General features: G+C 44.7%; 1 protein-coding gene across 1 annotated transcript; it reads right to left on the bottom strand.

The window, feature by feature from the left end:
- Positions 1-1,175: 1,175 nt before the first annotated feature.
- LOC142559229 (uncharacterized) lies at positions 1,176-26,917 on the bottom strand. The gene is made up of 15 exons (XM_075670857.1): positions 26,866-26,917; positions 25,780-25,798; positions 25,258-25,382; positions 23,788-23,940; positions 21,659-21,861; positions 19,051-19,251; positions 16,327-16,438; positions 14,196-14,337; positions 11,813-11,947; positions 11,165-11,254; positions 8,462-8,566; positions 6,739-7,056; positions 4,316-4,369; positions 2,787-2,921; positions 1,176-1,237 (listed from the first exon to the last, which is right to left on the bottom strand). Exons 1-15 carry the CDS (start codon positions 26,869-26,871, stop codon positions 1,176-1,178), a joined length of 1,860 nt encoding a protein of 619 aa, XP_075526972.1. The 5' UTR covers positions 26,872-26,917.
- Positions 26,918-27,783: the final 866 nt, after the last annotated feature.

Raw genomic sequence — 27,783 nt, 5'->3', positions numbered from 1 at the left:
TCTTGACACCCATTCTGTAACCCTAATGGCCCACCGGTTATCTAAAGTACGCATTCCATGGCCTGCCCAGCTCTATTTCTTTTTCTCATAATGTCAATTAGAATGTCGGCTATCCCTGTTTGCTCTCTGATCCGCACCGATCTCTGTCTCTTTACGTTACACCTAGTATTCTCTGTTACATAGCTCTTTGCGCGGTTCTTAACTTCTTCTCAAGCTTCTTCGTCAGTCTCCGCGTTTCTGCCCCATACGTTAGCACCGGTAGAATGCATTGATTGTGCACCTTTCTTTTTAATGATAAGGGTAAGCTTCCAGTCAGGAGCTGACAATGTCTGCCGTATGCGTTCCAACCCAATTTTTATTCTTCCGTGAATTTCCTTCTCATACCCATGAAATAATAAAAGAGCTAAATTTGAGGCTAGGTGATCGTACATGTTGAATGATTGTGTGCGCTGCTGTGAAACAAGACGCTTGGATACAAACAAAAGGAGGAATACAACACTGGAAAAGCGCCTTCCGTCCTTAGTTTTTGTGTCCGAGCATCTTATATCGTAGTAGCGCACTGCAATCCTTTAACATGACCTAAGCGGTCTACTAGACCAGACAGCAGCCAGCATCAAGTTGTCTATTCGGCGCAATACCTGACGGCATCATTTGTCTATTTATATATATAATCATATCCGATGGAGTGGCAAAAACAAAACTCATCTCAGAGGCAAAAAAAAACTTGTATAAAAGAAAACAAAGTGGTACCTTTGATTTGAAAGTTCGACACAAAACAATTACATGGTGCCATCTTATGTTTTAGCTTTTTGGACAATGGACCGAAAGGAATGGAATTCAAAGAGGCTGTCAATCAGTCTTCAATTCGCTGAGAAGGAAGATGTTCGCATCCGCATCTCGAGAATTCAGTACTTCAAAAGACATGCAGCCCTAGGTCGTGCAAGGGCGAAGTAAGAGAAACAGCTAGACGTAGAAAGTAAGATAGAAAGGAATAGTGGCTTATGCCAAAGATAGAGAACTGATTGAAGAAGCAGCGAACTTTCACAAACGATCATATTAGATGCTGGAGTTGTGGGTCATGCCAGTTTGTTTATTAAGGATTCCCCTGCGCATTGGAACCGAGTGAGTACGATTTGCAGTGTATGTCGCTTCACAATTCGTTTATATAACTGTGATTATAACTGCAGAGCGATAGTCTTGATGTCTAAGTTGCGATGATAACGAGCCTTTGAAAAACCTGCAAATTGAGTTCTTGCACACCACGTTTATCCAACGATTTGGAAAGGTACCACCTTCGCTTTAGAAGCAATGCATCATTTACTTTCTTTTCCTTTCTTTCTTTCTTTCTTTCTTTCTTTCTTTCTTTCTTTCTTTCTTTCTTTCTTTCTTTCTTTCTTTCTTTCTTTCTTTCCTTTTTATTTCCTTATTATTTTCAGGGCTTCACAGCCAACGCATTCTGGTGCTGAGTTTACGAAATTCAAGATGAAGGTAGGAGCAAATACAAAGAAAACTGAAAGCTATTTTGCATTTTACTTTGTCTAAGTGCGCGGAAATTTAATTGAATCAGTCTTCCTGCCGATCTAGATAATCTGTCATCTGCTTCGGTGCTTCTCAAGGCAACTTCCGTGTCCTTCCCTATGTTACTGGTGAAGAAAAATTCTCAAACCAAAGAATAACAAATTTTTCGTTCCTTGTTATTCCTTAGTTTGAAACGAAACGGGACGAAACATGATAGTCGTAATGTTAAGAGACACATGCGTGGGTTACAGAGCAAATTTAACAATAAGGAAAATCAATCGAGCTGGGCAGGCCATGTAATGCGTAGGATTGACAGCCGGTGGACCATTAGAGTTACAGAATGGGTGCCAAGGGAAGGTAACTGCAGTCGAAGACTGCAGAAATTTAGGTGAGGTGGATGAAATTACGGAATTTGCTGGCGCCAGCTGGAACCAGCTAGAGCAAGACGGGGTTGATTCGAGATCGCAGGGAAGACGCCTTCATCCTGCACTGGGCATAAGAGTAGGCTGACGATGGTGGTGATGAAGGAATAATGAAATAGAAGCCATCGTAACACCCTACTACTAACTCATTTCTTTTTACTTAACAATACGGCAATATAACTGCAGCAACATACAACAAATCCTCGTTATAAGGAGGTCATCGGGAATTGTACTTCGTTAAAAGCGGAGAAGCTCTAAATTAGCCGTAGTAGGGTGGGACGCACGTCCCACAGCGTGGGCACTCGTAAAGCATATAGTGAAGTACAGCCGCGCTCGATAGTTGGGATGCGACAGTGGACGAATTCCGCTGACACCCGTGAACTGACGCTTCGTCTGTATGTTGTCATCGCGCAGTGCAGTTAGGCCCAGGTAGCTGCACCCACACGGTGGAGTGATCGTCGCAACTCTCTCTGCGTTTCCATATTGGTGCGAAGGAGCGCAAATAGCCACCAAGAGGTCCTGTGTGGATTTATTGCATCGCATCTCGTATTAAACAGAGTTCGGCACTGCTGCACCAAAAATAATCAGGCTCATAAAATAAGCGCGCTGCAGTTAGAGCCCCCGGTAAATATTGAATTAAGCGATATTTCGGATAAAGCGATATCATTATAACGAGGGTTTACTGATTGTAGCAAAACGTGACTGGGCAAAAAAAGGAAAGAGGAAAATCATCGAAAACATTTGTTTGAAATAGTTGAACATGAGCGTGCGAAATCCGCGAGGTCTGACCGTCATGCGCATGCGTAATGACCGTTGTGTATAATAATGTAAGCGTGGCGAACGTACCACTGCGCGTCTTCACTGTCTGGAAGCTGGTGGGGCTGCTGATGTTCCTCTCGGGTGTCTTTGCACGCGCGGTCCTGGTGGACGGGGACCGTGCCCGAGGGATCTCGCCCGCACAAGACGCAGTCTCTTGGAAGCCTGTAAGCATCGAAGCACCGCGCGTACCACAGCTCTTTAGTCCCATCAGGTTGCAATGCGACTCTGCGTAAACGTTTGTCGCGCTAAACGTTTCAATATTTGACGGGCTGTTTGGTTTTCATAGTCGGAATAGCCGGAAACAGCTGGAGTAGCAACTGTGATGACCAAAAGCGTGCAGTTTTTCTGTTGTTTTCTACCCGTCGCTCGCGCTTCCATTCGTTGAGCGTGGTCACGCGGTTCCCCAAGACACACTGCACGGCAGCAAAGCCACCATGGATACATAGACAATGTTCACGAATTCTGTGTCATCACCTCGCCACTGTTTAGCAGTCTTTTACTTGACCAGTACACATTTAGCTGTTTCCGCATTAAGTTGTTCGTGTGCTTCCTTCGTTGGGTGCAAAATCCTCGTGATAAGTACTTTTTTTTTTCATTGAGCTTTAACGATTGGCATGTGGGCCGACAGATGAGGCCAGCGGCGCTGTGCGTGGCGAAGGTTCCCGTGTAGGGCTTATTACTAAGCCCAGTAGCGAAGTATTTCTACTCGTTACGAAGAAATTGGGAGGCTGCAGTCAGTCAGTTGAGTTATGTAATGAAAAGCTTTGTATTTTTTTTCGAAAAAGCAACTCATAGACGCTTGTGTTGCTTCGAGCTCGGCTACTGCATAAAAAAACAACAAATCTTAAGGTTAGTTATTATCTTAATAGTATTTACCTGCTCAAAGGAGCTTAGATAAATGCTACCGTTGTCGATGGGGTGTTGATCAAGCGTATTAGAAGCCTTACTAGGGGCGCACCTGTCATCATCACACCGGAGGATCCCACTGAATGTCGTGATTAGTGTTTGCGCGACGCTGCGCCAATGCTTACAAGCTTGCATGACATTTCTTAACGTAGTTACGTGGCTGCTGTATCTTCAGCAACAGAGACAACGCATGATCGAATGCCTTGGAAGAGCATCTCGTATATGCCAATAGCAATATCGCGTGAGATTGTGTTGGTTAATATATATCTTCGCTTAGGCTGCTACGGTCATGGTGCATTTAGGCGACCGCACGCATGATAAACCGAAGACAAAGTAACCTTCACAATTTACCAGTTTTCTTTTTGGCTGCACCAAATTAAAGAAAAACAGCTGCGGTAGATAGCATAATTCTAGCCCTTGACTAAATTTCACGATGAGACGGCCATTACTCCTACGAGAAATCAAATTGTTCAATTGAATAATTAACATAATCACACTAATCAACTTTTCTAAATAATTGCCTCTTCACATACTTTACGAATTACAACCGGTAAGTTCGCAAGACGAATGCATATCTCGAAAGCGGTGCTTTCGAGATATGCTCGAGCCACAGGTAGGTAGAAACACTTCATCAGTTAGGCGAAACTCACTTTTCATGTCAAATTCCTTGTCGAAGTCGCACGGGAAAGGTGTTGTCATCTTTTCTGAAAAGGGGCGCGCAAAAGGTGATCCCATAAGTTGAAAAGTGTGCGGCTGAAAGCCATATTGATTGGTGAAACTGTTTACTGACGTAACTGGGTGTTCACTTTCACCGTAAGATTTTTTGCCCTCCATGCAACACGCTCCGCGCACACTTCAAGTTCAAGGCAAATCAGGGGGCATAATATAAACCATAACTGCAGCATTGTTTGGGACTTCGCTGTTGCAATTGCAACAGAAAGACGCCTATCTGCTCGTCTAGTTTTATTATTCGACCACACACGACCGCACACGCTGAAGTCTTGCCGTCATTTTCTCCAAGAAACTAGTCCCGCTTTGGGCTCGAAGAGTGCAGATATAATGTGAAAACATGAGAACAGTTTTTCAGATCACTTCAAAAGATGAGGGTGGGGGATATCCTGAGCTTTCAATCGAACCAAAATCTACGCCTCGTAGTCGTTTAAATGATCTTAAACAACGTGAAGCCCAATTTTTCACGCAAAGTTAGGTAACAGATTCGTTCACCCTGCACCAAGTCGACTATCTCTCTGAATGTGCAATAAAGAAATGTACTTGGAGTTTAATAAACCCAAGAATACATTGCTGTACCACCATGCCATATCTGTTATACTTGTCTCAAGCCTGCTTTTCACGATCATTTCCGCCACCGTTCCGCATCCACGCAACACCGTTGGACGATAGTACCACCTGTCGCTGTTGCACTAAAGCACCGCGCAGTCGCAGCGTTGAATGGACCCATGTTTCCGCGGAAAAGTGGCATTCCGCGGAAAAGTCGATGGCATCCTGCCCTAAAAAAATGAAAGCTAGGTCTCTCAGATATCTTCTAATACACGCATCGCGCAGTACTGTCCTCGCAAATCGGTACTTTACTGCATAAAATTTCACAATTTCCCAGAAATTTGTTTTAAGGGACACTAAATAAAAAACGCGTTGGTTAAACATTAGATTAAGGGGTTTTACGTGCCAAAACCACTTTCTGATTATGAGGCACGCCGTAGGGGATGACTCCGGAAATTTCGACCACCTGGGGTTCTTTAACGTGCACCTAAATCTAAGCACACGGGTGTTCTCGCATTTCGCCCCCATAGAAATGCGGCCGCCGTGGCCGGGATTCGACCCCGCTACCTCGTGATCAGCAGCCCAACGCCATAGCCACTGAGAAACCACGGTGGGTGCACGTCGGTTCGAACTGACGACGTAGTCTTTCGAAGCTCCATTCTCGCTCATTTCTCGTTTGGGGGGTCGTTTATTAGGAAAGAAGGAAAAAAATGATGAACGTCAATCTCCAACTTCTTGAAATTTGCGCCAGGTCTACATAGGCGGTACCTCAGCGTCACGTCACCGATTTCAAAAATATCTTCTATATCTGGGCAGTTGTGGAGCAGTAAATTGTTTCGAACCTTTCTAAGTTCAATCTATGACTCATAAATTATAATGTAGGCCGCACTATTCTACACGAAAAGAACTAATTCCAAGACTCTGCCGTAATTCATGACGTGAAAAGGAGCAGGTGCGGGAACTTCAAGGTTGCGCCGCCATCCGTCTTTCGTTTTTGTGTATTTCTTTAGCTTATCAATTTCCTTTGACGGTTACAATGCCTTGTTTCTCTTGGTACTGATTTCTTTTTTCTGTGTTTGTAAATTTTTCACTGGTTCGAAACAGACAAATCGGCCGCAAAAGCAAGCTCCTGCATGCGTGACACATTTCTGGTTCAGTAGAATATGTCGATCGTTGATCCGAAACAGAAATGTGGGATGAGAAATGTGCTGTAGGAAGTACTTAAGGGCGGGGATATCGTGAAAGAGTGCGAGGAGGTACAAGGGTGATGGCGAGGGAGTGGAAGAGCAATCCTCCAGCTGCGCGTGTCTGCACGTATGTGACTATTCTACTTTGCTATCTGTGTTGCCCCTAAGGTTGTGTCCCGTGACCAGCGCTGTTCTTTACAGGACTGTGCAATTGAACAAAATGTATCCTCACAGTATTGTCACTGTAACAGCTATGCGTTTTCGAGCGTATAATTCACGACCAAGTGCGGCGGGGAAACATGTCGTGGAAGGAGCCTCTAAATCAGTCGAGGCCTCCTGTTCCCGCCACGTGAAGTCATGAGAGATGTACGTGAATGTGGTGCCAAGCAAAGGGGGAAGTGTTGACAAAGCAATGGCTGTGGCGCTCAGTCCAGTATGGTTCCACGATAAGAGAAATTAAGAAGAGTTTTTCTCTCGTCGTCAGACCAAAGGCGAACGAACCGGAGCCCACCGGGCGGCCACACTAAAACGACTCCAAACTTACACAAAACGTACTGACACGCTGCATTTTAGAGTCACGCACGTAATTAAACGATCCGCGCTCGAACCTTTCTCCGGGAAGCTGAACTCGAAGCTTCGGTTTGCCCTGGCCATCGTGGGCGTGGTCTGCACGTCCCCCATGATCTGGACCGTGAACACGGATGTGCCCGCTGACCCATGTTGCTGTTGGGGCTGTGCGTGTTGCGGACCAGGCTGCTGTCGCGGTGTCTCGGCTTGCTGCTGTTGCTGCTGCAGCGACAGCGATGTCGGCGACGGGACTCCGAGATCCTGGCCGCTCTCTACTCCTTGGTTCCAGGCCACGGCGAACGTTCTCGGGCTGTGCTGCTGCTTCACAGGCAAGGGAAGCGCCTTCTCCGGCGTCCTTACTGCAGAGGCGAAAGCAGACCTCAAGTTACTTAAAAGTTTTACCCATGGAGGAAGGAGAGGAACTAGGAGGGAGCATGACGTCATGAAGCCAGTTTTCCTGAGGCAGGTTCCAGTGAAGCGGTCCCTTTCGCTTTTTCTCGCTCCCCCTCCCCCTAAAACACATGCATCCAAAAAAGTCAGCCCAACGCGTGATCCTGAGCTCGGCGGACTCGGTGCCGAGTGTTTGGTTCCCGGTAGATTTTGGTAGATGCGTCCTCGTGCGGGGGCTTTGCCAACCACTCTCTGCACATTTTTCTACCGGTAATATACTTGTACAGCGTGGGTCACTTATTCCGATGTAGACACTTACCGTATTCGTTTCAACGTGCGAGCAGGTTGATGTTGCACCTCTTGCTTTTTTGGCAAGAGCGTGCGAAATGCGCAGAGTGCGGAGGTAGAGCACCCCGAGACAAACCGCGACATGATCACGGGCCGCGCCAACATTTTCTGGCTTTAATTTTATCCTTTGTCGTTTCCTTCTACTTGTACCGCGGTTCTAGCAGAGCCTAGACGTTACCGAACGTTAAGTCGACAGGAAGCAAACGGCCAGAATTCCCCTAGAACTCGGCCATGATCCAAGGTCGGAGGTGAGAGCGCCTCGAGACACTATGAGCAAGAGCGCGACGCTCTGAAAGAACTATGCGGACGCCTTCCTAGCGCTGGATTTCGACCAGTTCAATATAAAGCGCGTCGCCAGAACACTCGACAGTTACCAGCCGAACATACCATTAATCTTTAATTTACCATCCCTGCAATTATAGCACCAGCGTGTCGAAACTGAAAGAGCCATGCGTGTGCCCATAGGTCGGCTCAGTAATACTCCCTCGTACTCAATAATTTTTACCGCTACACACTCACTCGCACTCACGTATACTCCCACTTATTGACACTCACTTGGGCTTCCGCTTCCCTTAATACTCGATTTCGTTCACCCTCACTGGCACTTAATTCAAGCTCGCTGACTTTCGTTGATACGTTAACAGGCAGCCTTTTCATACGTGCGCTCAAAGTCACCGCCATCTCATTGCCGTTCATGCCGGCGTCTCAACACGACTTTCATCATTCACTCACCGTCTAGGTGAACATCGGTTGACCGATATTCACGTAGTGCGCATTTCTTTTTGTCTTCGATCATAAATATTTCTCTCTATGTTGAAGTGTTGCACGATATTTTGTTTGTTTTTTCAAATCCCCCCCTGCTATTCAGTGCCTCCCGGGGTCTTTGGGGCACATAAATAAATATTTAAAAAAAACATCCCGAGTACGCGTGACGAGTGCGGAACTAATATTCTGAGTCGGCGTACACCGACGAGCAAGTATAGCAAACCGTGGTCTTCTTTACACCGGCGGTTCCCGCGCTCTCACCTTTGTCCTCCTTTTTCGGCGGCGGCTCAAGCTTGAGCAGGCTTGCCTGCGACCGCAGCAGGGAGTCGTCCGCCGCGAGTCCGCACTTGTCTCGGACACTGCGCTCTTCGAACAGAACCGTGCGGCCGCTGTACTCGACTGTTGATCTCACTAGCGTCACTTGACATTTACTTTTAAGACTTGCTGATACGTATGTATCGCATTATACATATGTATGCTGGTCATATATATATATATATATATATATATATATATATATATATATATATATTACGATAATCAATGATAAATCTAACCTAGATCCCTGCGCTTACTCAGAAACGGGACGAAGCGCCCTTACGATAGTTCTAAACGCTGAACAGTTCACTCATGACCTATCATCTCTGCTAAAATCTATTCCCTGAAAGTTCTGGCACATTATAAGCCCAGATCTGGGGAAGTATTCTGCAAGAGTCCACCTAGTGGACTGTCCATTTCGGACGCTGCTGATTGGATGCAGCTGTACGAGAGAGGAGGAGACGAGCGGCCCTAGCCAATCAGCAGCGGTCGAAATGGACAGTCCACTAGGTGGACTCTTACAGAATACTCCCACAGGACCACAATAACATTTCTTTACATAACAATAACATCACTCCCCTTCCAAATATTCACTGTGCTTCTACTTTCAATAGTTCTTTTTTTCCCCTATATTCACCATCCACCGGATAAATGGGAAATAAACTACAAATATATTTTACCTATAGAAATAACAGTTGAAGGTGTCGCATGCCTGATAAATAACCTCTGGCTAACCACATCCTGTGGCGTTGACAGAATTAATTCTAAAATTCTGTCTCACATCTTCAGGCAACCAGAGACTGGCGTGCTGTCTTCAGACTAAAAGATAGCAAATGTCATATTCATAATTAAGTGAGGTAATAAATACGCACCGGAAAACTACCGCCCAATATCATTAATATCTAAGTGCTACAAAATGCTAGAACATGTGATCGCCTCAAATGTCTACAGCCACCTGGAGGCCAACAAATTCTTTTTTAATCAACACGGTTTTCGGAGAAACTTCTCAAGTGAGACACAATTATTCGAAGTAACAACTGATTTACATACTAATATGGAAGATCTATAACCTGATTGCGCTTTTATAGACTTTTCAAAACCGTTAGACCTTGTAGCACGTTGACGTTTGCTTTTGAAATTACCTGTTCTTAGATTCTCTTACACTAACATGGATTCGCAATTTCCTACCCAATCGTCAGCAATTCACAGCAGTTAGTTTTTCCTCTCCTCTTTCACACATTACTTCAGGTGCACCAGAAGACAGCGTTCTTTAGCCGTTACTCTAATATACATAATTGACTTACCGAAAAACATTTCCTCAGACGTGCGCATTTTTGTCGACGACTGCATTCTTTATCTTTCCATTAAGTGCGTCGATGATCGTACAATCCTCCAAAAAGATCTAGAACTTATTTTTCTTTGGTTTAACACTTGCCTAATGAAGTTTACCGTTTCTAAATGTCAAATCTCTAAGCTGTAAGCTTACTATTTCAACATTTATTATCACATGAATAACACCACTATTTTACATCATACTCAATATAAATATCTTGGTGTTAACCTAACTTCGACTCGTCCATGGTGAATGCAGTTTGACTGCATATGCGCCAATTCTTCGACATCATTAGGGTACAACGACGCTAGTTGCATCATTCTACTAAAGACATTCGCAAACTAGCTTACCTAACATTTGTTCAACCACAGCTTGAATACGCTGAATCCATCTGGTCTCCCCATAAGAAATATTTGATCTAAAACTGAAATGTAATCAGAATAGGGCTGCGTGTTTTATTTCCCGCTGTTATGACTAACAAAAGCACAACACAAATTTAACGCGACCTCTCACTACAGCACTTGCATGATCGTGGTGATATAGCCCTGCTAACATTATTTCATAAATACGTCCTTAATACAGCGCCATCACTTCTGCCTCTTGAAGCTCCTCATTACAACTATGGTTGTACAATCGGTTAAATTTCATGCGCGTCAACAGTATAATTCGTTTAACGACTCCGCTCTTCCAAGAGCCATTTGCCTTTCTAACGCCATAGCTTATGAGAGTGACCAAGAAAATTTCCGGCTTACAACGGATTTTTCAAACTCTACATAACCTAACGTATCATTTTCGTCCTTTGTTTTTCTTGTTACTAAATGTGCAGTTGGGCGTTAAATACTGTTTCATTGTTGCGTAATCATGTCCAACTCGCTCTGTAATTCTATTGATTATATTTTACTGAGTGAAACTTTATTGATCAATAACTTGTCGCGTTCAAAAGCACTCGGTTTGTTCATTGTACATATTGTAACACTATATTACTGTATGTTTGCGCATTTCTTAGCCTGTATTTTTTTCTATATTTATTCACATATGTATTCTAATAATTGAATGTTATAATCTTTACGTATACTCTCCCCCCTCATACAATGTCTCTAGGGGCCTGTAAGGTATCTTTAAATAAAAAATACCATTTCGAAAGGATGCTTTATCACGTTAAATTTTATTTAGTTGTCATCTTTATTGTCCTTTTAATATTTCTAAGGCCCGCTGGCTGTGTTTAAGATACGATCGACCAGGACAAGTCATGAAAGCACATTAGAGGCACATCAGTCTAGAACTGTGTCACTGTAGAGTTAAATTATGCTTACCGTCCTTGATGACCACTTTGAGAATCGGCGTGAAGGGTTCCTTCACGGGACTGGGCATCGTTTTGGTCGAAGAATCGGATGCAACGCTCTCTAGAAAAATAAGACAGCATCCATGTCAGTTCGTTGTCCTCGTGGGTCGTGTAAGGATCAAAATAATGCGCAGTAACTTATGCGCAAATTCAGCTTAAACTTCGCATTCACAATTAATGCTTAGACGCGCGCTCATGGTAGCCCAGCACACATGTAGCTTTAACCATTCTGGAAAACATGGGAAGTAATGTATGTAACTGCTGTATACTCTGTGCCTTGGAAGCGGCGTGGGTGTTCTTATCCATCTGTAATACTGCCAACTCATCCACTTTGAGCGAATGCTTTCACAACTTTCTATTCAGCGCCATCGTTAACCTTTAATCACTCGCGTTATATGCGCGCAAACATCTAAAAGAAAGATACTACAGTAAAAGAACATCAGGTCTTTCATTGCCTGTCGCGAGGATTAATGCAGCTGTGACAATAGCATCGCTCTCATGACCAAGGTCCTTGTGCAACTGTATTATTACACTGTACCCACGTGTATGTCATTAGCCTGAACTTAGCACAGACCACTATGCTTGTTGGAGGCACACACCTACTGTCAGGGCCGCTTACCACTTGATTTTGGCGACTGCGCCTCTGTGGATGCCTCTGCGCCGGTTGTGTTGGTGACCGTCTTAAGAGGGCTTTCTTGTAGGTTCGTCAACCGCGCATGGAAGTCTGTGGTGCCCGGCTCCGTGTCCGCAATGTCTGAAAGCAGGCCGAAGTGTCACCGCTCAAAGATAACTGTCGCGATCCTCTACCGTGTCCCTCCGTTCTCTCGTGATCTCTCGGCGTTCGCTGCACGCGGAGAAGCTACGAGCACGTGCGCACTGACGCAGTTACAGCGGGGAAAGCAACTGTGCCCACAACGCGCCCAAAGCAGGAGGCTAGCAGTGAGAACAAAATGCTTTTACAATTCCGCACTAGCACGACTTCAATCAATGAGAACGATTATCACACTGGTGCCAAATGCATAACGTAACCTAAAGAAACTTGATTAGTTGATAGCTGCGCTAGTTAGGGGGGAGGGGGGGGGGAGGGATGGGTACACGCTAGAAGGGGACAGACGAGATAAGTCGTATACACAACTGCGTTTACTGAAAAAAAAAACAATCCTACGTGTGCGCAGAATGTCCTCTCACATTCGTGGTTTCAAAGATATACGCGTAAGTAGACAAGAACGTGATTCGTGTTCTTGTGTAACACATGGAGCGTAAATAAGCGTGCTCCTCGTCTGACAAGTTAATTGAAGGACGGTTAATGCACCCCTCTACTTTCATTTTGATATAAAATGCCTCAATGATTTTACGCCCTATGAATCTATCTTTTGAAAGAACCAACGCGTCTGGCTCACCTGCAGTCTCGGCAATGTCATGGCAAATGCAATCTTAACATCCCGGAAAGAGATAACTCGTGTTCCCTTAATCACAGGTTAAAACATCTACTTTTCCCGGTGTTACGATCGCCATTTTGTCTCCCACCGCCACTTTGCATGGTACTTACAGATATTTTTTATGCTAAACGGGGGGGGGGGGGGGGGGGGGTGCTGTCCTAGGTTTGCTGTGACATCTTCGGACCTTGTGTATTTTCTTGTCGCGTACTCTGTGTCATATTTAAAGAGAGCTTGTTGAAAACTGCGGCCATTCGTGGAAGAACCTGGAACACGTTCCAATAAACTGTTCAAAGTTTCAACAGTAAAGGTCTGCTTTGGAGACAACCGTGATGCTCCTTAATTGATGAGTGTTCATTCAACCTAGGAAAATTTCTTGGGTCATGGTATATCGTATCACTGCAGCGACCAGCTCTGAAAGCTTTAATAGCCTTCTTAACTGAAAGTGACGTTGTATCTCCGTATGCGCACTTAGTGTGTACCTGGCAAATCAGTTCTGCGGAAGGACGCAAGGTCGAGGAAAGTTCATGAAGGGGAAACATCGACATCCACTCGTTTTGTAGCATAAGGCGATAAAAGAAACCCACACGGGTTTGTCACGAAGAAAGCTTCGCAGGTGAAGAAAAATTAGGCCTGGTCCGGGATTCGTACCCCGGCCCAATGCCTTTCCCGTGCGGTCGCGCTGCATTTGAGTAAACCAGGGAGCTAGCACACTGCAGATCGAGATCGAATTATTCGAAAAAGAAAAGCATTGGGACACTGAATGTGGCAAATAAGTTTGCGCATACCTGCGACGTGGAGGCTTTCCCTATGGGAAACCTGTATGCGTTCCCTTTGTAGCTTCGTATTACAAGGCGGGTGGATGTCAATATTTCCATTTCATAGTATGTCCTTCTGTGTTTGTTTATTTGTATTATTCCATTGATTGTTCATTGACTTGTTTGATTGCAGAGTGTGCAGAATGTGGCATTTTGTTACTTCCTTTTACATACTGACTGACTAAGCTCGTTTACGAAATGTGCTTTATTGCTGGAATGTTTTTTTTTGTATCCCCTTATATTAGGCGATTTACTGTTTGTGAACAAATCGGCGATGCAGCAGTAGCCAAGATTTTCAATTTCATCCAAATAAATAAACAAAATGAATAAACAAATACATAAGTAACTAAATAAATGAATAAACTCGCTCACTCACTCACTCACTCACTCACTCACACTCACTCACTCACTCACTCACTCACTCACTCACTCACTCACTCACTCACTCACTCACTCACTCACTCACTCACTCACTCACTCACTCACTCACTCACTCACTCACTCACTCACTCACTCACTCACTCACTCACTCACTCACTTACATAGAAGAGCAATATGTCATGACGAGGCTAAAGGATTCGATAGCTATGACGTGTTCAAATTCAACGACTACTAAAATGGCACGCAAGTGATGTCTCACGGAAGTCTCGTGCTCCGCCTTTGTCGGCTAGAAACGCTGCGCAGTATACACGCTAGTGTTCCTCACTTTTCATTAGACCGCCAAGAAAAAAATGTTTCATGTGCTAACCAGTCTCTGAGACGCCCTCCGCTTGGCGGCGTCTCGCGGATAGATCTCGGCGTGCCTTTTTGACCCGCCAGGCTGTCTGCAAAGCGGTGGCGGCATGATGACGCCGTTGCGCCACGCTTCCTTCCGGCGGCCCCGGGAGCGGCTGCAATTAACTCGATATGTGGCAAACGCGCTTAAGCAAGAACCACTTGCACAACCTCTCTTACACGTAAGCCTGTGGTACCTGTAGTACACTACCAATTCAATGAATCGTAGAACGCACATAACCCCAACAAGTGGTCCCCGAACCTGACCAGTCCACTATCTCAGACATAACGCTGTAGTCACACTACCATGTAAATTCATGTTGAAACGTCGTGCCACCAAATATCGTTCCAATTTTAGGCGCACAGCACTACACTTTGTTTTTCCGTGAATAGCTGTGAAGAGATTTGAACTCGCTTGGATATGTCAGATGCAGAGTAGTCGCCGGCATTCCTATTTGTAGTACGACGTTACAAAAGTGTTCTTAACGTAAAACTATTTGCATCAGCAGTACCTACTGGATTAATTTGTATCGGAATGCGCCATGTTTTTGTTTATTAAACACAATCGGTATCGCCTGTGGCAGGTGGCACAGTTGTGATTCTCGGGCTGGCTTATTCAAAGAGGCGGACTTAACTTGGGCGAGAAATAGAATCAACATTTGACGAATTAACAATAAATTCTATAATTAACCTTAAAGTGCCCCTTTTTATGGTGTACATTGTTATGCACGAATTGGAGCAGGTGAGTTCTGAAGTCATACCTACCTAAACGGAATTCTGTTGTCGAGACGTCCGTTAACTAAATGTGTGACGAAATACGCTGCACGGTTTCAAGTTCACACTGTCCTCTCTAAAAGGACATTATTTAAATGAATGAGCATTCACTGGCCTGCAATTCAAGTGAATCACTGAAAGTCCGTAAAATATTTAAATAATGACTTTAGTTCACATACAAGTATTGTTTGCCCCTTCTAGCGTAACCAATTCGTGAGAGCGAAATCTGTGCTACATGTCAGAAGGTGTTTTGAGAGAGTCTTAAGATTGAATAATAATAATAATAATAATAATAATAATAATAATAATAATAATAATAATAATAATAATAATAATAATAATAATAATAATAATAATAATAATAATAATAATAATAATAATAATAATAATGCTTTATTTCATGAAAATATCACACATTCAAAAACTGGTCAGCCCAAGCCATGAAGGCTTGTCGGGCTGTACACGGCAGTCGGCGACAAGTAATAATACACAAGTGCATAACGGCATGGTGAATATTCCCGACGGTGGACAGTGTTCCTCTACGTACGCTACATGCATCGTTGCCGTTCAGTCATCACGTAGTCGTGCCCTACAGGTCTTTGTTAAGCACTTGATCTACCACGCATGCGTAGGGTCACCAAAAAGCCTTTATAACAGCGGATGGCCAGATCGTGTGGACCACCCTGCACGGACCTCAATTATTTGCCGAAGGCGTTTAATATGCGTGTCCCTAGATGGCGCTGCAATTCCACTGAATGCGTGTGGCGCGTGCGACAGCGGACTAGCCAAGAACGTCAATTCGAATCCCATCCAGATCGTAACGACAGTGAGTTGCCGTTGAATAGATGGCTAATAAGAACTCAGTGGTTAAACAAATTGTTTAAGCCTTGCAATAAGTGAAATAGAAAAGCCGCGCTTCGGCACCCATGGGTGAAGGGGAAAAAGGGTACCAGGGAGCGTCACACGCCAATGCTGGAGCCTACCAATCGAAATGTAAAATGAAGAACATAGGACCTCACCATGCGATAGGCAAGCGGTAATTTTTATCCGAGAAGCTCGCAGAGAGTAGGCATGGGAGTAGAGTGGGTGGCATGGGCGTCGCTAAAGGTTATCGCGAACGAAACAATACCTGACTTAAAAGGTTCGGCACACCAAGGAGGGCATATTTACCAATAGTCAAAAGAGCAGGTGTAAGTAAATGAAGGAGGGCTTCACAGGACACTCGCTTGTCGGGGCTAGCTGCCTGGCGTCATGCTCCCTCCTAGTAAGTTTCGTTACCCCACGTTAGCACCGCGCTTATCCTACTCACGAGCGACATTAGTAATACCCACCCACAAGGGGGCCTGCTGCTGACCCTCTGGCTTGGGGCAAAGGAACGTCCGCGGCTGGCTGGCGAACCTGGCCAGCAGGTGCTCGCGGCCTTCCTCTTGCAGTGACACCACCCTGCGCACCACACAGCAAGGGACAACGGGAACTTGAGTAATAGAGGGAAAAACAGCCCCTTCTCAAAGATGGCCGCCTCTAGAGGCACGTATGAGCTCACTCGCTTCACGAACAATTCATCGCTGTCAGAACGTGAGAGCCAGAAAAGATTGTTCAGAAAGGCAGGCATGTCGACTGACTGCCTTCTGATGCTGTCGCCTTAAATCTCACAGAACAGGTCAGAAATACGTTTTTACGAATTACCCCCTTTTTACCAACTTTATTTTCACCAACTAGTCCAGATAGCTCTTTCAGACTACAAATGTTCCGAGGCGTCATTTTTTTTCTCGCCGGGTGTAATGGTCCGATTGTTTTTAAATACCTTGAAAATACCTTAAGGCTGGCCTTCAAAATGTCGCTATACGTAGCGTGTTTCGGTGTTGCTATAAGAATCGGCAGGTGGCTCCGCTCTCTATCTCTAACATATCAAACATCTATGCAACGTAAAAGTAACCTGCATCTTGATTCGGTAGTGTAATATACTAATACTGCTCGGATGTCTGTATAAAGAGTCGCAGTAGTTTTTCGATACCGAAGTTCCAATTTCGACGGAGCTATGGTGAACAACGCTGATTGCCAACTGTCTGCTCTGATTTGCTGCTAGGCGGGGCCCTTAATTTGTTCATAACTAGGGGTGTGCGAATATCAAAATTTTCGAATACGCATCGAACCCGAATACTTAGCTTCGAATATCGAATCGAATGTCGAATAATGATATGCACAGGTATTTATTAGCAAGTTGGGCTATTTGTTATTTTGTAAAATTACAATTTAACATTGGCAAAGTAATCGCCAATGTTAAATAACTAGACTAGTAAGCCGTTATACTAAAACATTGTGTATTTAGCTCATGATAACTTGGAAAATATTGTAGTTCCAACTAGCTGTCTTCACCAGCCTCATCAAATACCTCATCAAATACCCGTAAAATCGGAGGCTTATGACCCTGTAGCCGTCGTCACTCATCGCACTTGCTGTCAAGCGATAAGCTAAGAATTTTGGGTGGCGCTGAAAAAAAATAAATAAAAATAAATACACTCTCGCTTCACCCTCACCCCTTGCTACTGAAAAGCTGTCTTTGCCGCAGAAGGACACTTTTAGTGGCTAGGCGTGCTTTACAGGCAAAATTTCTCTAGACGCACGAAATTATCGCGAAATTCGCGCGAAAATAAAATCGCGCCAATATTCTTAGATTACATAGAAGCAAATGCTAAGAACCGTGTTTGTTCCCGCACAGCCAGCAATATATTCGATTTGATTCGAATATTCGTATCCAGCTGAATATTCGAAGATGTTCGTATATCCGTTTTCTCGAATCGAATACGAATAATAAAAAATACTCGATGATATTCAGACTTTCCCAATATTCGCGCACCCCTATTCAAAACGTAAACGTCGCGGAATAAGACCGCTCCAAAGTAACACTCTCGGAGCGGTCGCTATCTGCCGTGTACCTCGAGGTGTCCGGTATTGAGTCACGAGAAATCTCGCCAATGGCGCTCTCGAACACGAAATTCATTGTTTCCAACGTCATTTTGCATAAAATACAGCAAAAGCTACATCAGACAAAAATTGTAAGTAGCTTGCAAGTCACCAGAAACCTCTAGCTCAACATGGAAGATTGTGCTGCGCGAATGAAAAAAAGAAATGAAGCTTCTTTTTTCAACGCTTTTTGCCTTCTTTGACGCAACACGTGTAGTGCTTTCAGGTCAATTTATACCGAAGTTCTCGGTGGTGTTAGTTCCAATTGCGGTTCCTCTTGCCGCGGTATGACTGTGCCTATGACTGTGGCTTTATCCGAAGTCGTCGGTATGGTTTGCGGTGGCTCCCGCCGCATTCCGGATTACCACACAGGGCTAGCACCAAGGATTGCGGAATGCTAAAAGAAAAAAAAAAATGTCCCAAAAGCTACGTTTACAGGCACGTCAGGTCGACAAAATTGATGTGGAAACCACCCCTGCCGTGTCTTATTGCCCGATCACTGAGTGACTCATCCCCCCATATTCGTCAGAACACCCCCCTCCCCCCCTTTGGCCCCTTAACAACGATAGTCGCAAGGAGTGTGTACACATCTACACGAGTCATAAGCTTTAGCCTTTAAGAGAACACCCTACAGAAACAGAGCTACACTCTAAGAAAAGTTTACACCCTTTGAGTAGTATCTTGCCTCGCAACAATAAACGTCATCTGTCTTGTCCGCACTTCCTTTCTTCAACGCTGCGAGCCCGCTACTTTCCAGTAAAGAACGGCGTGCGCGTTATCAGCATGACGTAGCATTCCCGACAGGAAAGTAGCGGGCGCGACGTTTTCAAGAAAGGAAACGCCAGCAAGGCAGATGGCGATTATTCTTACACGGCAAATACTTTTTTTTTAGCGTGTGTACACACCATCGTGATACAGCATGTGCCATGACCGCCAATTGTGTGTCATAATGAGACTCGACTAGCTTTCTCTTTTTTCCCGCTCTAATTAAAACGAAATGCGACGAATTTAAATACAGGTTGGGAAACTGCGGTGCGTCTGTACGCCCGAGCTCATTCGAGGTGGTACGACAGCGGTGGGTCTTGACGCACCCGTAGGCGGCGAGCACCATGAAGGCGACCGAGGGAAAGCGGGTGATGTTGCTCAGCAGCGGAGGGTGGAAGCAGTGCACGATCTCCTCGCGGCTCATCAGCGAGAATCGCACGCACTTGAGCAGCTGCACCACGTACTGCTGCCGCTTGCAGTAGTCGTGGTTCAGCCAGCGCAGGGCCGCCAGGAACACCGGCACCTCCCTGCGTGCGACGCGCGGGCACGGTTTTATGCGAAGCATACTAGCCGCACAACCACGCTCTTCCTTGCTGCGCCGCGCGCGGCCGCGTAGCTACCATATGACGTCATAACAGCTGCAAAAGCGGAGGCTCAACTCGTGCGCTCGGTTGCGGCCGCGCAGCTACATAGCCGGGTCTCAGCTCGTGCGCTCGCCTGCATGCGTTGTTTCTTCGTCTAGCCGAACCAAATATAGCCATGCAACAGCAGTTCACCAGGCTAAACAGTGGTTCAACAACTAAAAGGCTAGTATGCTTCGCATCCTGGGCTTAACCTTAGCTAAGCCACAGCCATTTTTTTCTTTAAGGAGACACTAAAGTGCGTGTAATTAGAGCATTATGAGTGAATCAGCCTGCTATAATTAGAAAAAATACAAATGCTTACCGTAAGATGAGGTTCGGTAAGCCAGAAAATACGCAAAAATAAACAAAAAACGCTAGACAGTGGGTGACACAGCGGTGAAGTTCACACACCAGTTCGTCGTGAAGTCATACATTTTCACACCGTCTGCTTTTTTTTTTGTAATCTTTTTCGATCACGAAAGATCAACTTCATTGTATTCTAAAAGAAGTCAGACTGAACACATTTTAAGAATTCTTACTGATCCATGATGGCCCGAATGCGAAAATATACTCTGAAATCCGTGACTTCACATTGGCGTTCCGACCACGCTGAGGTTCTCGCGCGAAATTCGAGAAATGGAAGCTCGGTTTTCATTTTTTTTTCTTTTAGAAGCGAACCTCTTGAAATTAAAAATAATTGAATCTCGAAACGATATTTTAACAGCACAGATCTACTTTATGCGCCGCGCAACTCTACAAAGTGAAACTTTGTTTGACGTACTATATTATTTGTTTTGGCACCCGCGTAGAGAATTGTTCCGAACACATGCGCTGGTAGAAGTAAATCTTTCGCAGGCTGTCTTTGAGGCATTTCCTGTCTCACCTTTCAAATGCAGAATTAACCTTCATGTCACACCTTGACTCTTCAATAAATTTCAGAGGGCTGCGTTTCATCGTTTGTCATAAAATCAGATCGCGGGGCGCTGTCACTCCTTAAATAAGATCCCCTAATGAAGCTACCACATTTGCATTACTGCTATGTACGGATTAAATATTGCAGATTCTGCCACGCAATAATAAACTAAGTTGTTCTTCGTGACAAATAGAATAGTAGCGCGGAATATGAAGAAAATCGTTACTTATACGTAGCTTTTGGGGGCACCCTGGTAGCAGTGCCATCACCATCGTGGTGCTCCAATGCATACGCCCGTGGAGAGAGGCAGGGTTTACCCTGAGAGCCTAATTCTAACCTTTTCCCTAAAATTTCTTAACGAACCATTTCTTTTCAAGTAATCTACGAATCCCATTTCTTTTTAAGAATGTTGTCACCGCTGTAGCGCCCCGGTAACCTAAACCCTCTTAAATACGCTCGCGGGACTCTACCATTCAATCGTTCTTATTTAGCGCGCCCTCAATGTGACAAAAGTAGACTTCATCTCATTCAGTTCATTTCGTTTTTATTCGAAACAATTTTGCAAAAACTGTCGTAGAAGGTAAGGCAAAATGCAATAAACTGCTCGACTTGGCTGTGCGATTGTGAGCGCCGTTACAACCTCTGGACACAAGTAGGTTCGAAGACGTACGGAATGCAGATATCTAAACATCGCAGGGAAATGTGAAAAAAAAAATCAATGGAATTTGTACATTTGTGTCAATAACACAAAGATAATCAAAGAATATTATAAACTGTCAGTGGTAGTAACACTGAGGGGAGGAAGTAACTTCGGTAAGAGCAAAATACACATTGCAGATTAGTTTCAGTCGACTTCATTTTTTTTCAACTGGACGCTCTTTATAAGAGAAACGAATGTTAAGGTTAAGTTGCTCCTATCAAAAAGCCCTGCCGACGAATACTCCCTTTGAAAGGGAAAAAAAATCCTCCGATCACGAAGCTTAAGAAACCCACATGGGTTTGTCGGGGAGTGAGCGTAGCAGTTAAGAAAAATCCTTTTTGATCCGGGGATCGAACTCTGGAACAGCAGATTTTTGAGGGCGGTCGCTCAAACATCTCAGATAACCAAGAGGCTAGCAGATCGCAGTGCGAGGCCGAAATAATTATTAATTTCGAAAGCTGAATAGGGCAAATAATTTCTCGGAAACCCGTAACGTAGAATAACGTGCGTGAATGGGGAAAAATGGGATCTACGTAAGTGCAGAATGAAGATACAAAGCTAAAAGTTCCTTTTCGAAAACCTTGGCTCCATTGGCATTCCCTGTTCGAACTACATAGATAAAACTTTAAATCCAGGCTTACGGACCATGTCGTTCTCATCTTCGCTTCGAACTAAAGCGCAGCGAAATAAATGCTCACCCGGAAGTTCCCAGCCGTGAGCAGCTGAACAGTGGCACAACCTCGGCGACCGATAGGCGGAGGAAGCGCTCGTCAGCCACCACCTCGTCGAAGCGAGAGGCCACGAGGCGCAGAGCCGCCTGGCGGTCCCGGCCGCTGCTCCCTTTGTTGGCCGTGCGGTACCATACCAGGAGGCGCTCCATTTTGGACCCTATCAGCGTTATCTGGAGAAGCGTGAGAGACAGTTGGGAGATGGGATGGTATGCATGCAGAAGCGATTCTTTTTTCTGCTTCTTTAAAAAAAGCTGAGCGAAGTCTATGCCATATATCTTCTCATATAAGTCTACTTGACTTCTCAAAGTTGTCTGTTCACCACCCTCACTGTGGTATAGGTCGGGCCGCGAATAATTTTCCCCCAAATGAACAGGTGACGTGTGCCAGACGGCACATGTCGCTTGAGGGCAGCGCGTCCATGCTCAGGGAACGCCCGAGGGCAATGAGGGGCAATGAGTATAAATGAGTGCACGCGTAACATTCGAGTGCCACCAGTCTACTTTCACTGTCTCTGTTTATGTTGACAAAATCACTTTCGAGGAAAGCGGAGACAGTTTAGCTTCCCAAACGTCGTACAGCTGCAAGGACACCGAATTTTCGCGCTCTTTGACCAAATATTGCACCTTACAGGTGAGGCACAAACTACTATAAAGGACGAAACTTGACATGCTTACGATGCCCGTTACTCGAAGCTTTCGTGATTTCAGAGCGTCTCACCCGTGGTACAATCGACGGCCCAATATCCACCTTTCACCGGTGGGGCAGTTCCTAGGTGACAAGAGCTTTGGATAAGTGTCTCTGATCGACTTCTTCAAAAAAGAAAAAAAAAAGAACTTCTGAATGATCGCGTTTAGTCCTCTGTGGGCCGTATCTGTGAGCCGAGCCACCCACTTCCCTTCCTCATCTGCCTGTCCCATTATCTATCATTTCCCCCTCTGTTCTCTACACTCCTGACTGGTGTTAGCTACGTAGACAGTCACTGCGTTGTCAGCGCGATTTCCACATCCCTATCAGCGAATCTCCCAGAACATATGCCGCGGAGTCATCTCTTCACTGGCACTAATCAGAGAGAAAAGCTCGCAGGAATAGAATGCGCCAAATTCACTTAGCCGCGTACCAAATAGGCAGTTCAGGCGGTGGAGCTTTGCCACGCTTGCTTCTCTGATTTTCCTAACCTTTGACCTCTTCTATAATTGCATCATTGGGTGTTTATCATGACCTTTCCGCACCCACTGGTTTAAATTTCTGTTCTCCTTGTTCTTTGCTCACAACCTTTTATCGACAGCCTCCTGCCAATTTACTCCCAAATCAGGCAACTGTACTAGCATCATTTTTGGTAGGCATGTGCATTTTATGTTTTCTGTACCCCTTGATTTCTCTTTTCCCCTGTCAACATGCTATCAATGACACTTACGTAATGGTTGGTACCAGTTTCCTTTAGAGGTCTGCACAACTAATAGCACAAGAATCGACACAAACCGGAACATATAACTTTTTGTGTCGTCGTTCATTCTACTGTTTGTGTTCGTCTTTGCGTTCAAAACAGCGCAGATCTAAAATGCACGACGACTACCACGACATCATTCATTCGTCAGTCTGCGGGAGGATTTTCATTTCCTTATCTATTCTACACACTGCTGACATTTGTATTTTTTTTAAATTTTTATTGCAGTTGAGTAACCTATCGAATGCTAATTGATCCTGTAGCATCTCCGAACGTCTACTACTGCTGTGAAATGAAATTATTCTACACCTTTGTTTTCATGGGTTGCCACCTCTTTCCGTAGTCTTTAAACATTCTGAAAAGCATGGATGCGGGGCTGCAGGTGAAGCACGTGATACGAGTGGCATGCTCGGCCAGTCAAATGTAGAAGCATTAGTTACCTCTTCTTTTTTTCGCAGCGCTAGTTTTGGGGGCGCCCAGTAAGATCATTCCAAATCTTCTTTTTTTCGCAGCGCTAGTTTTGGGGGCGCCCAGTAAGATCATTCCAAAGTGGGTGAATTTCAAGTGACGGTGCAAACGTTCCTTAGCTGTATGCGACAGCTTTGACAAAGGTGTTACACGTCCGCCAATTTCGTCCCGTGGAGCCGCTTACCCTCTTAATCTCTTTGATGGCTCGATGAACTCCAAGCAGCATGGACGCTTCGTAGATGTCCAAGGCCGTGAATGGGTCCGCGTCCAGAAACCCCGTCTCCATGAAAAGCACCAGTGCTTCGAACACCTCGGCCTTGACGTCTTGGAGCTCCAGCTGCAATTGCAGGGTCCATGGTTTCATCAGTATGCTGGCATCTTGGTATTAACTGCAATTACTTTAACGGTAAAATTTCCGCAACGTTTCCGCCAGTCATTTGCTCTTGTAGGAACTACGACTTAAGAGGAATCTAACTCGGGCGCCCCTAAGTATATATGCAAATACAGAAAGCTTTTCTCGGAAACCGCTGTACCGAAATCATGAAGTTTGTTGTACTTAAAAAAAAGTCGAAATGTAGTGACCGTAGGAACTAGATCTCTTATTTAAGCCGGCAGCTTTTTCACAAGAATCGTTAAAAATTGCGAAATTAACAAAAAGCTCAAGTGTCAGCTTTAGAACTCAGTAACAAAGCAGTAAAAAATGATATTGTAATTCCGTCAATTGCGCCTACTAGTACATCTATAGCAAACAAAATGGATGCATTACACACCGCTTGAAATGCACCACTGAATTCTGGGTGGAAGGTTTTCAGAAACTCTTGTAAACATTGCAACAACATGCCTAAGCTATAAATTTCTAGATGAAATTTGTCCGCTTCGTATTATCTAACAGATGCAGCTTACACAGCTGCAGTATGTCTGTTTTTGGCGAAGTGACAAATTTGCAAACCTTAACTTTTAGTCAATTTTTCAAAATAATTTGAGGTTCTATATATTAAATTTTTGCCTTCTAGCGTCTTTATAATCACTAGTATTAAATCATTTATGTCGAGCGGAACAATTTTTTTTCGAATCTGTCCAGTGGAGTTCTTATCAAAGCATTTGAGGGTTTTACATGTACTTGAATATGGAAATTAGAGTTGGCCCCGAGCTAAAGCTCTCTTTAAAAAGAGCCCTGAAACATCTTTTATTCAAGTCGAGAAATGCATTTGAAGTTAAACTAGACTACTTTAGAAATACTTTGTAGCGAAAAGTACCTCAGTGTGCTCAGCCGAAGCGTACTTCTGGGCAGTCAAATATCGGCTTCGCGAAGATCGTGATGCTTCCTCTCTTTATTGAATGTCGTGCATTGCGATGGCTACGGCGAAGTGGCCCACAACGGCTGCCTACTGATGTCACCGCGGCAGGCAGTTCAAATTTGATTTGACCGACAGATAGTACGCCGACAGGACCCCTTTAAGAGCTATGAAATAGCCACCGCCGAAGCATACGATAAGCACATAGCGTGAACTCCACTCTAACTTTATTTGCCACGTGCCTTCGCTCCTTGGAGATGTAAATTCATCCCAGAGCATGTAGTATGACTCATCATTTGTGGAGCTTGACAGAGAATAAAAAGAAGAGTTTAGTAACTGCTCGGTGCGACAGTTCTTACCGGTATTTTCAACGCTTCTTGGGGGAGCTTGTGGAAGCATTTTGCGAAGTAGCAACTGTGCTTCTTCAGAAGCTCCAGGTCAACTTCAAACGTTCTGCCGGCTACACGGACGCTTACTGTTCCACCTGCAATGTCGCATACCTCTTCAACACACGAACCCGCGGACCAAACCCAATGTGTACATTTGCATTTTTTTTTTGTAGCAGATAGCCTGTTAATGACTTCTACATGCTTCACAGTTACGTTAACACTTGTTCATAAAATGAGTTACTTTCTTTACGGGTTAAATAACTGAGAACGAGCCCAGATCTAGTATTGCTACTGACGTGTTGATTGCAGAAGGTCTGCATCTTTCTTCTATTTTACATGGCTAAGCAATCCAGTCACCTTTTATTGTATTCGGGAAGATATAAAATGGAGGTAAACAACCGTTGCAGGCTTACTAAGTTGAAGGAAAGAAAATGCAGAAGCAGTATCGGTTTGAAAGAACCACTGAGTAACGTAGATACAGCAAATACATACCCAATGTCTGGCTTCTCCCCTGTAACACCCAGAAACGTCACAGTCGAAGACAGAGGCATTAGAGTTTTACACTGCAGTCACAATGAGTCCAAATTAAGCAACCTTTTCATCATTTAGCCATTCTAAAGTATTGGGCAGTCGTACGAGCAAAACGTTCAGAGATTTTGTTATTTGGGCAGTGAATGGTATTATCGTTACATAATAAGTATCGGAAAAACCTTGCGAAGTGTTATATAGGCCCGTTTCGCCAATTTCGTGGAGGTACTGTTATTTTCATCTATATATTGCGTTGAAAATTCGACTAAGCGTGAAGTCCCAACCACAACGAACAAACACCCGATTGAGTTTCGGCGTGAGGACGCTGGCCACTGTTCATAGCGTCACCGCGAACCATGTGACGCGGCGTCACATTCGTTCGGCGCTGTCGTCTGTCCAAGTCAGATGCCAGTGAAGCTGTAATAGGCAAGCAAGTGGTGCACACCGTGGTCTCTGAGCCGAGGCCAGATACAGGCAAGGGCGCGCGGAATCTAGGAGACCACGTGCAAATAAAAGACCAGGCAATTTGCTTAACTTTAGCTATAAACAGCCATAAGTGAAAAAAAAAGAAGGTAGCGCAGTATTTACATACATAAGTTCATTTACATACATAAGTACATACATAAGTACATACATAAGTACATACATAAGTACATTTACATACATGATTTTGCGCTTCGTCCGTCCACGTCCTGTCCTTCCTTAATATTGTGTTTGTAAAACTGAGCGCAATATAACCATGAACGTTCACCAACTAGCCCCCTTCATTGATTTACATAAAAGCCGCATGCTGGATTTCCGACCACTGGTATTACCCAGTCTGTCGACTGGCTGCACCACACTAAGATATGACGAAGCTGAGTGTAGATTGCGGTTGGGTGGACGCCAATTATATTTGTTGTAGGCCTACACAGGCCGACGCCCTAGCCGGAAATCGGTCGTCAATTTCTGCGTTGTGGTTCGGACTGCAAAACAGTTCTCGAATACCTCACGCAATGCACGGGAAGAGTGACTGCCCTAAATATAACTATGAACGTACGGAGAACTTACCGACATGGTCCTCTTCAACAGCTACTCGACGGCTAGTAGCGCTAATAACTGATTCGCGTTGCTCGAAATGAACGAGCGCATCACCGGTCGCGCGACTTTGGTGCAGTTCCGCCTCGAGCCTCGAGCGCTCGGTGGTAGCTTGCGCAATCGTCTTCTTTTCTCGACGACAGAAAAAAAAAGGAAGATGATTTCATATGTAGCCGGCAACAACGAATGATCTGTCTTTTTTTGTGTGTTGCTATTATATGCAAGAAAACTGTCTCTAATGTTAGGCAGTGCAGTCTATTGTTATGCCATGGGAAATCTCAGGCGCCATTAAAAGTACATTTGCTAGACGACAAAGAGAAATGACGCACCGGTTAAATTTTCAGCTGAAGTTTTTTTCCTGTCGTACACATGGCGCCTCTCAATCATATTCCTCTGTGGAGGATGCGGATCAGGGGCGAGCACAACCTCGTTTGGATATGCGATGGCGTGGCGATGGCCATAATGTCCGTTATTTTTCAAATGTGGACAGGAAGATACTTTAAAGGGAGAACGAACCATAGCTGTACGCAACTCAGAGAAAATTCGCATAGTCTAGAGAGAACATTTTCTTTAGAGAAAATTCGCATTCGTATAGCGTTCAGTCTTCGAACACCCAACCCTAGCCTCAAAACGTAAAGCACTCCCTTAAGAGTTGTCACAGAAAGGTGTGGCTATTTATTTGCCCGCCATTGTGTTCTTCTTCATCAAGTATCCACGCCACTCAGCAATACAGGCACCTCGAAGCTCTCATTCAATGGGCTCACAATAAAACAACTCTCCTTTCGCGACACGTCTCATCAATTCGCTTCAATCATGCCTCATAATGGAGCTTGTTGTTTCTCTTTTACTTGAGCTGCTCGCTCAACTGATGCCTTCTCGGGGAGCTTCTCG

The sequence above is a fragment of the Dermacentor variabilis genome, chromosome 10 (assembly GCF_050947875.1).
Source record: "Dermacentor variabilis isolate Ectoservices chromosome 10, ASM5094787v1, whole genome shotgun sequence".
Lineage (NCBI taxonomy): Eukaryota > Metazoa > Arthropoda > Arachnida > Ixodida > Ixodidae > Dermacentor > Dermacentor variabilis.
The sequence above is the reverse complement of the archived record's forward strand: the minus strand, read 5'-3'. Positions and strand labels throughout refer to the sequence as shown.

What these genes read in the sequence shown, in the direction of transcription:
- LOC142559229 (XM_075670857.1), bottom strand. An exon ending in GGAGGGCGTCTCAGAGACTG is followed by an intron (nt 11,948 to 14,195) that starts GTTAGCACATGA and finishes GCCTGCTTTCAG; the next exon opens with ACATTGCGGACACGGAGCCG. An exon ending in CAAAGTGGTCATCAAGGACG is followed by an intron (nt 8,567 to 11,164) that starts GTAAGCATAATT and finishes TTCTGTTCGAAG; the next exon opens with AGCGCAGTGTCCGAGACAAG.